Below are 14,353 nucleotides of genomic sequence, written 5' to 3' on the forward strand. Positions count from 1 at the left end.
AATGGTGTAATGCTAACCAACTAACTATTAACACACAGAAAGTCAGTGAATGGTGTAATGCTAACCAACTAACTATTAACACACAGAAAGTCTGTGAATGGTGTAATGCTAACCAACTAACTATTAACACACAGAAAGTCTGTGAATGGTGTAATGCTAACCAACTAACTATTAACACACAGAAAGTCAGTGAATGGTGTAATGCTAACCAACTTACTATTAACACACAGAAAGTCTGTGAATGGTGTAATGCTAACCAACTTACTATTAACACACAGAAAGTCTGTGAATGGTGTAATGCTAACCAACTTACTATTAACACACAGAAAGTCTGTGAATGGTGTAATGCTAACCAACTAACTATTAACACACAGAAAGTCTGTGAATGGTGTAATGCTAACCAACTTACTATTAACACACAGAAAGTCTGTGAATGGTGTAATGCTAACCAACTTACTATTAACACACAGAAAGTCTGTGAATGGTGTAATGCTAACCAACTTACTATTAACACACAGAAAGTCTGTGAATGGTGTAATGCTAACCAACTTACTATTAACACACAGAAAGTCAGTGAATGGTGTAATGCTAACCAACTTACTATTAACACACAGAAAGTCTGTGAATGGTGTAATGCTAACCAACTTACTATTAACACACAGAAAGTCAGTGAATGGTGTAATGCTAACCAACTAACTATTAACACACAGAAAGTCAGTGAATAGTGTAATGCTAACCAACTTACTATTAACACACAGAAAGTCTGTGAATGGTGTAATGCTAACCAACTTACTATTAACACACAGAAAGTCAGTGAATGGTGTAATGCTAACCAACTTACTATTAACACACAGAAAGTCTGTGAATGGTGTAATGCTAACCAACTAACTATTAACACACAGAAAGTCTGTGAATGGTGTAATGCTAACCAACTAACTATTAACACACAGAAAGTCTGTGAATGGTGTAATGCTAACCAACTTACTATTAACACACAGAAAGTCTGTGAATGGTGTAATGCTAACCAACTTACTATTAACACACAGAAAGTCTGTGAATGGTGTAATGCTAACCAACTTACTATTAACACACAGAAAGTCAGTGAATGGTGTAATGCTAACCAACTAACTATTAACACACAGAAAGTCTGTGAATGGTGTAATGCTAACCAACTTACTATTAACACACAGAAAGTCTGTGAATGGTGTAATGCTAACCAACTTACTATTAACACACAGAAAGTCTGTGAATAGTGTAATGCTAACCAACTTACTATTAACACACAGAAAGTCAGTGAATGGTGTAATGCTAACCAACTTACTATTAACACACAGAAAGTCTGTGAATGGTGTAATGCTAACCAACTTACTATTAACACACAGAAAGTCTGTGAATGGTGTAATGCTAACCAACTAACTATTAACACACAGAAAGTCTGTGAATGGTGTAATGCTAACCAACTTACTATTAACACACAGAAAGTCTGTGAATGGTGTAATGCTAACCAACTTACTATTAACACACAGAAAGTCAGTGAATGGTGTAATGCTAACCAACTTACTATTAACACACAGAAAGTCTGTGAATGGTGTAATGCTAACCAACTTACTATTAACACACAGAAAGTCAGTGAATGGTGTAATGCTAACCAACTTACTATTAACACACAGAAAGTCTGTGAATGGTGTAATGCTAACCAACTTACTATTAACACACAGAAAGTCTGTGAATGGTGTAATGCTAACCAACTAACTATTAACACACAGAAAGTCTGTGAATGGTGTAATGCTAACCAACTTACTATTAACACACAGAAAGTCTGTGAATGGTGTAATGCTAACCAACTAACTATTAACACACAGAAAGTCTGTGAATGGTGTAATGCTAACCAACTAACTATTAACACACAGAAAGTCTGTGAATGGTGTAATGCTAACCAACTAACTATTAACACACAGAAAGTCTGTGAATGGTGTAATGCTAACCAACTTACTATTAACACACAGAAAGTCTGTGAATGGTGTAATGCTAACCAACTTACTATTAACACACAGAAAGTCTGTGAATGGTGTAATGCTAACCAACTTACTATTAACACACAGAAAGTCTGTGAATGGTGTAATGCTAACCAACTAACTATTAACACACAGAAAGTCTGTGAATGGTGTAATGCTAACCAACTAACTATTAACACACAGAAAGTCTGTGAATGGTGTAATGCTAACCAACTAACTATTAACACACAGAAAGTCTGTGAATGGTGTAATGCTAACCAACTTACTATTAACACACAGAAAGTCTGTGAATGGTGTAATGCTAACCAACTTACTATTAACACACAGAAAGTCTGTGAATGGTGTAATGCTAACCAACTTACTATTAACACACAGAAAGTCTGTGAATGGTGTAATGCTAACCAACTTACTATTAACACACAGAAAGTCTGTGAATGGTGTAATGCTAACCAACTTACTATTAACACACAGAAAGTCTGTGAATGGTGTAATGCTAACCAACTTACTATTAACACACAGAAAGTCTGTGAATGGTGTAATGCTAACCAACTTACTATTAACACACAGAAAGTCTGTGAATGGTGCAATGCTAACCAACTAACTATTAACACACAGAAAGTCTGTGAATGGTGTAATGCTAACCAACTAACTATTAACACACAGAAAGTCTGTGAATGGTGTAATGCTAACCAACTAACTATTAACACACAGAAAGTCTGTGAATGGTGTAATGCTAACCAACTAACTATTAACACACAGAAAGTCAGTGAATGGTGTAATGCTAACCAACTTACTATTAACACACAGAAAGTCTGTGAATGGTGTAATGCTAACCAACTAACTATTAACACACAGAAAGTCTGTGAATGGTGTAATGCTAACCAACTTACTATTAACACACAGAAAGTCTGTGAATGGTGTAATGCTAACCAACTAACTATTAACACACAGAAAGTCTGTGAATGGTGTAATGCTAACCAACTTACTATTAACACACAGAAAGTCTGTGAATGGTGTAATGCTAACCAACTAACTATTAACACACAGAAAGTCTGTGAATGGTGTAATGCTAACCAACTTACTATTAACACACAGAAAGTCTGTGAATGGTGTAATGCTAACCAACTAACTATTAACACACAGAAAGTCAGTGAATGGTGTAATGCTAACCAACTAACTATTAACACACAGAAAGTCTGTGAATGGTGTAATGCTAACCAACTAACTATTAACACACAGAAAGTCAGTGAATGGTGTAATGCTAACCAACTTACTATTAACACACAGAAAGTCAGTGAATGGTGTAATGCTAACCAACTAACTATTAACACACAGAAAGTCAGTGAATAGTGTAATGCTAACCAACTAACTATTAACACACAGAAAGTCTGTGAATGGTGTAATGCTAACCAACTAACTATTAACACACAGAAAGTCAGTGAATAGTGTAATGCTAACCAACTAACTATTAACACACAGAAAGTCTGTGAATGGTGTAATGCTAACCAACTTACTATTAACACACAGAAAGTCTGTGAATGGTGTAATGCTAACCAACTTACTATTAACACACAGAAATTCTGTGAATGGTGTAATGCTAACCAACTTACTATTAACACACAGAAAGTCAGTGAATGGTGTAATGCTAACCAACTAACTATTAACACACAGAAAGTCTGTGAATGGTGTAATGCTAACCAACTTACTATTAACACACAGAAAGTCAGTGAATGGTGTAATGCTAACCAACTTACTATTAACACACAGAAAGTCAGTGAATGGTGTAATGCTAACCAACTTACTATTAACACACAGAAAGTCAGTGAATGGTGTAATGCTAACCAACTTACTATTAACACACAGAAAGTCAGTGAATGGTGTAATGCTAACCAACTTACTATTAACACACAGAAAGTCAGTGAATGGTGTAATGCTAACCAACTTACTATTAACACACAGAAAGTCAGTGAATGGTGTAATGCTAACCAACTTACTATTAACACACAGAAAGTCAGTGAATGGTGTTATGCTAACCAACTTACTATTAACACACAGAAAGTCAGTGAATGGTGTAATGCTAACCAACTTACTATTAACACACAGAAAGTCAGTGAATGGTGTAATGCTAACCAACTTACTATTAACACACAGAAAGTCAGTGAATGGTGTAATGCTAACCAACTTACTATTAACACACAGAAAACACAAATTACATGATTTTAAAGTCACCACAAAGAACAGTTACTAGAAGGCAGTTTGGTCATTAATGGGTCACCAATAGAGGGTGTTTGTTCCACACAGTATTTAGGCGTGACAATTGACTGTAATTTAACTTGGAAACGTCATATAGATTTACTAACTAAATTAATCCCCAGGAAAGTAGGTATTATCTCACAGATTCAGCATTATTTTCCAAGACCAATTCTTCTTCTTCTGTATAATTTTTTAATACTTCCCCTTACTGTTTAGAGATTTGGGGAAACACATACTCGTCTTTCCTTGAACCAATCTTGCGCCTCCAGAAAAAAGTTGAACGTCTCATCACATTCTCCGACATTCATGCTCACACTGCCCCCTTGTTTAAAAAACTTGGAATATTAGATGTTTACAAGTTATGTAAGCTTCAAACATGTCTATTTGTTTTTTATCTGAAAAATAGTCGTTTTGTGAAAATAACGCCATAGAGGACGAAGAACATTTTCTTTTGACATGTGATCTCTCCGCGAGAGAAAGAAAAAAACTTTATCAGCTGTTATCACCCCAACACTTAGCAAACAATAAAGAAAAATTAAAATATATTTTAAATAATAAAGATGAGAAAACAATAATACAAATAGCAAAATACATAGAGGTTTCAAAACAAGAGGAAAGATTGAAAACATTATAGTCAGCTATCTCAAGATAAGGTCATGTGCATGCAATAGTAATCTAAACATTCACCAACACAAATGTGGAAAACAATCCAATTTACTTTACCATTTTTTTTTTTCTAATTTTTTTTGCTAGTTGTTTTTTATTTATTTTCCTGTGTGTTTTTTTTATTCTCACTTTAATTGTCAGTTTGTCTTTATTTACATCTGTATTGCATTTTAGTCAAAATCCTAATAGGGATACGAAAACAATAAAGATAATTATTACTACAATAAATCATTATCTGGACCCAATACCCCACAATTATGCAACACGTCTAGCAATGTCTGATAGTTTTAATATTTCCTCAAAATAAATTTAACTTTATGCCAAAAAAAACAATTAAATTTACTGCAACACACCATTGGAATTCCCTTCCTAGCACAATCAAAAATGAAATGAACAGACACAATTTAAATCCAAATTAAAAAATGCTCTCCTAAGTCAGTGAAACGACGAAATGTCTACTATAATTTCATTTCATATGTTTTTATGTATATTTTCTTTTGTAAGTTTATTGTTTATTCTGACTTTGCATGTTTGTTTTTTTCTCAAAGTAATTTACAAAAATGCTTCAGTAAGTTTATTTTTTTCATTTCTTTTGTTGATTTAAAACTTTGAGTCTATTCAATTATTTATAAAACTATGTACTTGTATATAACTTATTAATATTTACTCTTTATTTTTACAAATAGTCATGAACTAGACTAGCTCTAGGGAACTATTTTTGTGATCCTCACTATAAGCAATTTATATAAATACATTGTATCTAAAAATATATACCGGTATAATTAAAATTCAAATTATATACTTATTTACTTTATTTTATTTACTATTTGTTTATACATCAACTTCATATGTATATTATTATCTGTATATATGTTTTATGGTGAAATAAACTTCATTCATCCATCTAAACAAGCAGCCTCTCGGCTGAGATAGCTCTGCTGCTAGCAATGCACATTTCTGAAGATATTAGAAAATGAACAAATCTGAGAGAGGTTTCCTAAGGTACATATACACCAAGTATCAAAGCAATAAGAATTGTAGTTTTCAAGTAAAAAGTTGACAAAGTCAACAGCAGAGCTAAAAATACTTTCACATTTGTTAAATGCCACAAAATGTTTTGACACATACCACAACAACCTTTGTTTGTCCTGAATTCACATTAAATTTCATGCATTACCTCAAGAAGTCTAAATAATGACTCAAACTTGATTATATAAAATGCTAGTGACAGGGGTACATTTGAATAATTAATAAGGTAATCAAAGATATTTTGTTTTTGACAATAATGCATTATGCTACATCTATCTGTGTTGCATTATAAGGTTATTTTAATTACAAACAAGCCATGCATGACACAGTCCCCGTTAGTTATCAAATTTAAGATATATAGTTTTGTTCATAGTAATATAGTTGGAACATAAATATGTCAGAAGCATGGATCCAGAAGATAATGCTATGAATTATGATGATTTTTTAAACATTAAAATGATTGGTATCTTGTATCTGATCGTCAAACGAGTAATTGTCCATACTGAGAAATATTGCTCTGGAACAGCATTAATTAAAACAAAATGGCCTCAAGTCAGCCATTTTGAAGTCATCTATATATCTATAACATGATGTATAATGAATATAAAAAATTTGAATATATAAAATTTGAACACAATCAGTCAAAGCATATCAGACATATGATTCTAGAAGTGCATTTATTTAAACAAAATGGCCACCAGCTGCAGTCAGCCATTTTGAATCCGATCTCAAAAATAAAATGACGTGCTACAAAGTCCTATAATGTACCAAGTTTGAACAAAATCCATCCATAAACACCCAAGATCGAGTTCTGAAATGCCAGAAATGCTTGATTTTTGATGATTTTTTAGCACAAAATGGCTGCCAAAAATGGCTGGGAGTTCAGAGTTCAGATCGGAGATCTCGTTGAATTGTATTGGAGTTTAAGTATCTAGTCATTGGAGTAGTGGAGTTTTACCGCGTTATTGTACTTGATGTTTGCAGAGTATAATAATACCAGTACCAGTTGAAACCTCATCTGTTGGCTCCGTGTTCGTATTTTATCATCGCCGCCAGGGAAGTCTTTCTGTTACTGTTGCCATTTTGGTATTTGAACCATCACACCTGTACTATACCAATTACGGTACTATTACGTTGCGTGTGACAAGCCCAATAAATTATTTCTGCATGTCAAGTGCTATTCGATTTTTTTACAGGGTTTGTGGCTCGTTTTTATTCGAAAATATTTTTTGCGAGAATACTTTTAAAGTACGTATAGATCGAGCTCAGGTCACTGATCGTGACTTAATTTTGAAAATTGGATGTAAAATTTTACCAGACCAACGCCACCACAACCATCCAATCAAAGTTAGAAATGTACGCACTTGTTTTCAAACTTTGTATCAAGATGGCAGGCGACAACGCGTACATGTGTTTTGCATGTATTAGTCCGGGCATGGGATCGGACTTGGCTAAAACTAAACGAAACACAGAAAAATACCACCGAAATGAGGAATCTGAATCTGTTCTTTTACCAGCAAATAAAATGAACGAAAATAAGGTAATTTTATAACAAGAACAGTTTCATTTCATATAGCAAGTTGTGTTGTAACTGAACGACGATTGCATCATGTGATTTAAATTTATCACAATTTTTCTTGCAGTCAATATGACACTCGTCACCTTGCAGATTGCAATGTACTTCACAAAGTTTTTGGTACCCAATACTCGCAATATTAAATAATTAAACAAGATATCTTTTTAAAATGTCATTTTACTCTTGGTCATATTATTTTATTCCCCTTACCGCCTTGAATTTCAAATCGATTACATATCAAACTTCTGTACATGTGTTTTTCTCTACTGCCTTTCCGTGTGAAAATAACATTAAAATGATTGACATTTGTATCTGATCGTCAAACAAGTACTTGTCCATATTGAGAGATATTGCTCTGGAACAACATTCAAAATCAGCCATTTTGAATACATATATATATATAACATGATGTTTAACGAATATATAAAATTTGAATATAATCAGTCAAAGCATTTAAGAGATATGGCTCTAGAAGACCAATCATTAAAACAAAATGGCCGCCAGTCAACCATTTTGAATCCAATCTGAAAAATAAAATGACGTACATCAGGAACCTGTAATGTCTAATGTATGTACCAAGTTTGAACGAAATCCATCCATAAATGCCAGAAATGCGAATCCGATCTGAAAAATAAATGATGTGCATCAGGACCTGTAATGTTTAATATATGTACCAAGTTTGAACGAAATCCATCCATAAATTCTTGATATTTGATGATTTTTTAGCACAAAAATGGCCACCATTTGGCCATTTTGAATAGGATCGTCAAACCAATATATCTGTCTATCTATGACATGATGTATAATGAATATTTAAAATCTGAACATAATCAGTGAAAGCAAGTCAGAGATATAGCACAAGAACCACATTCATTAAAACAAAATGGCCGCCAGTCTGCCATTTTTAATCTTATCTGAAAAACAAAATTATTTGCATCAAGGTCCCATAATGTCTAATGTATATACCAAGTTTGAACAAAATCCATCTGTAAACAGCTGAGAAATGCTTGATTTTTAGGATTTTTTAGCACAAAAATGGCCGCCATTCGGCAATCTTGAATGAGATCAAGAAACAAATTGACGTGCATATGTATAATATAATGTATGATGTATGTGTGAAGTTTGATTGTGATTGGTCCAGGCTTTTTTAAGATACAGGCCTGGACGCTAGCACAGACGCACGCACGGACACACGGAGGTCAAAACATAAGTCCCCGTTTTCGGACTGCGTCCGAACGGGGACTAATAATAACTGCCCAATTTGTTTTAATTACATAAATGGTAAAATTTTATACATTACTATTAATACAATAATTTTTTTTAATAAATAGTTGCTACACACCTGTTATTTGCATAACAATCAAATGTGCTACAAATAAACCAAATACTGTACTGCTATTTATGTAATACCTATGTGCTAAACACATAACAATATAAGTCAAAATAAGGTGAAAAGAAATCTAAAATATTACAATATGCTGATTACAATATACAGTACTATGATGATCGTTTTTTTATAGACTGACAGTCAGCAGATACATGTATGAGTTTTTCCATCAATCCTAAGACAAGGATTTACACTTAGTCTACTCTATATAATAATCACAACACAGATGACACAGAATACATCTACTGGTGCTCGTAAGATAAACCAGCCTCCAGTAAATTAAAAATCTTTACATCACATACAGCAACAATGTAGCATGCAACAGAAATAGAGTCACGTAATTATGTATTTTTCCTTATCCTAGATTTTGCCAGATGTTCAGTCAATACTACATGACTGAAATTCACATATTTTTGTAAGATATAAAACTACATACCTTAGATTTTTGTCTTTGAGTTATAGTAACAAGATTACGATATGTCACAGAAATTTATTCTGAGCACTTTGATGTCCTGATTTATAAAAACTAACTTTGATTCATATGGCGATTAATGATTCAGAAAGTCAATGAGAAAAATAACTTCTGCATTCTGTAGTGCCATTGAAAAGAAAAATAAGTTTGATTGGAACTTGTGAAATCATGGGATATCCACTGCATGACCGTATAAAGTTGCATACTCTTCTTTATCCTATTAACAACTTGAAAGTGGTTACAAGCATTGTAACAAAGTAATCAACTAACCTGTCTACCCTGCAACCATACATATTTCAAATCATCATATACTTTGCCATCCTTTCCCAGGCATGTAAAGAAACCCCTAAAAGAAAAATTATACATTTACACAATATTATTGTTTAATGGGTGCAGTAAACTTTACAATAGGAACCAATAGTAAAACCATGACCATCATGCATTCACTAAAATATACCTACTATTTTATCAAAGAAGCGACCTCACGATCAAATAGCGCCACTGTCCTACAAGAACATTGTGGTAGCCAAGTCAAGTGATGTACACTCATGAGACAAAATTCAGTTAACCACAAAAAATAGAACATGCCAACCTAAATTAATCATTGACAAACAAAATGTTCCGTGAACCTAAATGATAAACATAATTTAGATTTTTGCTCCCATAGATAATGTTGTTCCCAGATCTTTGAAGCATGGCGGTTTTACAATTTGCCACAGAAATGCCATGCTTGAAGTTTCAAGAAAACAACAGAGATTATGTCTTTAAATATTAGATGTCAATTTATTACCCCTGTGTTATAAAACAGTAACTCATTTTTAGGACTAAAAGGTATCTATTTTACCTTAAAGGATAATTTGTTATGTTAAAACGGGAGGGTCATCACATGCGCACACACGAGAATTGAGTCCCAAGCGGCGATAACACACGCTAAAAATGCAAAGGCTCATGGGTAGACACTCGTTTGTAAACAGTGACACGCTATCAGCATCTGGGGCATGTGCAGGTGACGACTCCCCCGCTTTAATTTTATAAATCAGTGTGTCTATCATCTATTTGTGAATAACACATGAATGGAAATTATGTCAATGTGTTACTCGTATTACTGTATTCTGGAAGGTGAAATAGATGAGCACTATCTAATAAATAAAATAAATAAATATAATAAATCACCCATATTCATCATCATGGGAATATTTCAACCAGAACTGCATAGTTTTATCCAACTCTTTTTGTATTTTTTCTAAATATTCACTAAGTCTTGATTTAATGTCTGCCATTCTGAATTATATTCTGAAATAAAAGAAGGAGGACAAGAGTTAAGTTTCATAATGTTACACTGATTTATTATGATTTTAATAGTCAATGTTTTGTGTACATGTACACTGGGTATGTACATACAATATTCATGAGTTGTAATGTAAATTATATCACTAACAATACCAGTGAATTTCATGACATCACTGCGAGGGATTACCAGTAGTTGCAATAATGGATTCTATTATCAAGAAAATACATAGGAATACAAGGCTGTATTCATTAATGAATAAAGAATGGAACTTGTGGGGCAACAAGTACATGTATATGATAAAGAAAAAAAAGGATATTTAATATTTAAAACTTTATGTATGTTTACAAATTCCAGTATATGTGCACTTGTCGATATGATACAAGTACAGGCCCCCTGCACACAGTCAGTCAATCCACACATCTGGAAAGTGCTAACTATCAGAGAACCATATTGCCAGGCCACAGTCAGTATATTACTGTTCACTACAAATGTCAAACTCCTTGCCACAAATACATTGTATCAGTCTCTTGTTCAATCATTAATGATGTAAATGATTATATACATTCAATAATGTATCAAAACTCATATCTTTCACATTTCATTTGGCTATATAACAATGTGAACATGTTTCAAGAAAGAATAGCATTTTAAATTATGCCAATTCCTGGGTCAGTGACATAAGAACTATTTCTGACCAACAAATTCACTTGTGTCAAAAACACAACAAAATAATAACAATACTAACCACAATGCACTAAAGCACACATTGTGCTTCACATGCATGTCTGAGGTGCAAGTGTAATTTTACGAATTATGTGTGTGTGTGTATGAGGGGGCAGCAATGGCAGTAAAAAGGGTGGTGTTCGTCGCACTGCGTCAAGTTTGATATAATATACACAGATTGTTATTCAAAACTAATTAGGTATGTGAATTGTAGAGTAGAGCATTGTCCTAATTAAACAATATCAGTAATTTATGAAACCCAAATAAAAGTTTTACAATTTTTCATTATCAGCTACAGGAAGCCTAGGAACTATAATACCTGGTATATGAAGAACTGTTTGTGCAGCCTCCAGGCTGTATCATAGTGTATGTTTGCCTGTCAACTTTTGACTTGGTATTGGCTGATATCCAGTGTATAAAAATACACAAGGGATGAAGGCTCTATAGCATACAGTTATTAATTATAGTTCCTGGGCTTCTTGTCCATCAACACAAGTAAAATATTATACTCACCATGCGTAGAGTACAGTACATGTGTTTCTCTCAACTACTTACTACGCATGCAAAGTATATGTAAATGCTATTGTTAGCTTAGTTAAAGGGGTGTAGCCTTCACCAGTAGCAGCCTGTGGTAAAACAGACCTTGGCTACATTATAAAGTTAATGATTTATTAATTTGCATATTACATGTAATAAAAAAAATTCTGTTTGTACCCAAAATAAGTTATATTAACTCCTACTAAAGGTTGTGTTTTGAATCAACTTATTAAAAGGAACCACCTAATCATAAGATGGACCCTGTTCTGTTTATTTTATAATTTTTTTTTTGTAACTGTTACCAATAATTTTTACAAGGTCAAAAGTTCAAGGAGGAACTGAAACTAAGATATTCAATACAAACACTGATGTTTCACTATTTATAATTAATTAACTATTTTTGAAACTTGCATATTAAAACATTATTGTAATGTTAACCACTGCATTACCATGATTAGATGATAAAAGTCTACATGCATGTACCTTGAAATTGATATCTGCAATATAAATAATTCTTACTATAGCAAGACTTACAAGGAAATAATCCCTATTGTTTAGACGTACATATGGGCCTTTAATTAAGCTCCATCCCCAAGGACAGACAGAGAGACAAAGCATTTGAATTTTGCTAATTTTTTTTGGAGTGACATTCCTATGGCCTTGCGCTTACTAGATGGTTACATGTGGTTCAGAGCACTAAATCACGGGGAAAAAGAACATCAAACTAGCGGTTTTTGTCAAGGTTTTGATTTTGGTAATAGTTCAATATTAGTAAATACATTATTGATCGACTTTAGCTTAGATGGTACAATGTATGTTGCAAGAAAATATTCTGCTTTTATCGACTTGTATTTGTGTTGCCATTTGGCCACACATGTTACGCTAGTCTTTGGGAGAAACCATAGCTCTTCTGTGTCAAAAAAAAGCATAATATCCGAAAATAACCAATTTAAAGATACCAACTGTATCAGAAATGACTAAAATACATGTACCATCACAAAGACTAAGGATCTTCGCAAAAAGAGCTATGGACATACAGCAAATAAAATGGCCACTTAATCCTCTAGATTACAACCATCATTTTTTTCGAAAATTAGTTTGATTAACCCCCAACTGTTTTTAAGTCAATGTCCTATATATTGCCCTGGAATAAAATTTATTGCAAAACGACTAAATTCTGGGTATTTTTATTTATGAGTATTCAGAACAGGCTTCTATCACATTCATGACACAGCTAGTCAATGTATTGTGTATATTATAAACAAGATACGGCAAAATTTCTGGCCATATACTGCTAACATAATAATCAACCCACATTTAATTTATAATTATACATATACAGTTTAGTCTTACCTCCAAAATATTATTCCAATGTTGTTCAGCCTCAGTTGTCAGTTAAGTCTGCTATAGAACCACGGGCGCACTTTGCCCATGTCGTATGTTTTACTTCAAAATGTTACAAATATTCACTCTTCCTGTCGTTGTTAATGTTCTAGTCACACGATCTGACGAAAACATCAAAACAGTCATGATCGGGACAAAGGCCGGAAGTTCTAGCGCCATCCAGCTGTTAGGTGTTTTGTTTACTTGTTTTTATTACCTTTGACCTGAATTGACCTCACATCGTGAACTTCTGAACTTTATATATGTTGCAGAGGTAATTTAACACGCGATGGCCATTTGTGAAATTGCTACTGAAAATAACACTGACACTTCTTCAAGACTTGTCTCTATTGAATTACCCCGCACGTTAAATGTTTCGAAGTATGAACTATCAAAAAATGTTGTCTTGTCCGTTTTTAATTTGGCTCCCGAACACAAAGTGTTTACCTCCATGAGTAGTACGCCAACATCCCGAGACGACGAGACGAGATTACATTCATGCGAGAGTCATGATCTGCGCATCAAGTTTGCGCATACAAAAATACATTAGCAAAGTTGGATGAACTGAGACAGAATCTACCTTAAAATCATTACTATTTACTATCGCTGTGGGTGTGTTCAAGTAGAAACCGTTCACTCGCAGTCGTCGAGACTCCTAACTAATATTAACGATGCCAGGTCTCGAAAAATTGCCACTAGAGGAGGCTGCAGAGGACTCCCCACAGGTGGGTTGGGCATGCAAGTTTACGGCCTGTACAAGTTTATGATCGACAATCCTCACAGTGTTCAATAGTTTTACAACAGTTCTTATGCCGTGACGCAAATATTTAATGCTTTTTAGGCAGCTTCGTAGACAAGATTACATAGATTGCATAGTCTTTACTACTACTCCCAGAATGCCACAGCCTTTGAAGTGTTTCCACATCAAGTTGCCAAGGTAGGAGTATTGCGTGACGCTAGATAGATAGTTACCTCTTTTATTGAATAAACAACGTCATATGTACCCGGGTCCCTTACCCCC

The 14,353-nt window shown here is 33.7% G+C and overlaps 2 protein-coding genes across 4 annotated transcripts in view; one reads left to right on the forward strand and one right to left on the reverse strand.

Moving 5' to 3' along the window:
- The window catches only part of LOC102801223 (N-acylglucosamine 2-epimerase-like), a 37,942-nt gene extending 24,401 nt beyond the window's left edge, over positions 1 to 13,541 (reverse strand). The window contains exons 1-3 of the mRNA XM_085497257.1: positions 13,303 to 13,541; positions 10,572 to 10,691; positions 9,669 to 9,744 (exon numbers count right to left, since the gene is read on the reverse strand). Coding sequence (XP_085353383.1) covers positions 9,669 to 9,744; positions 10,572 to 10,678 — 183 coding nt within the window. The 5' untranslated portion in view covers positions 10,679 to 10,691; positions 13,303 to 13,541. The remainder of the gene's footprint in view (positions 1 to 9,668; positions 9,745 to 10,571; positions 10,692 to 13,302) is intronic.
- A 278-nt stretch (positions 13,542 to 13,819) lies between these two features.
- Positions 13,820 to 14,353, forward strand: part of LOC102802648 (DCC-interacting protein 13-alpha-like) — a 46,718-nt gene continuing 46,184 nt past the window's right edge. For 2 of the 3 annotated variants that reach the window (XM_085497260.1, XM_085497261.1), the window contains exon 1: positions 13,820 to 14,057. In XM_085497260.1, the coding sequence (XP_085353386.1) occupies positions 14,004 to 14,057 (54 nt within the window). In that variant the 5' untranslated portion in view covers positions 13,820 to 14,003. Of the gene's footprint in view, positions 14,058 to 14,083; positions 14,270 to 14,353 lie in introns of those variants that run through there. The other variant, XM_085497262.1, reaches the window with a different exon arrangement.

The sequence above is a fragment of the Saccoglossus kowalevskii genome, chromosome 3 (genome assembly GCF_978046115.1).
Source record: "Saccoglossus kowalevskii chromosome 3, keSacKowa6.1, whole genome shotgun sequence".
Lineage (NCBI taxonomy): Eukaryota > Metazoa > Hemichordata > Enteropneusta > Harrimaniidae > Saccoglossus > Saccoglossus kowalevskii.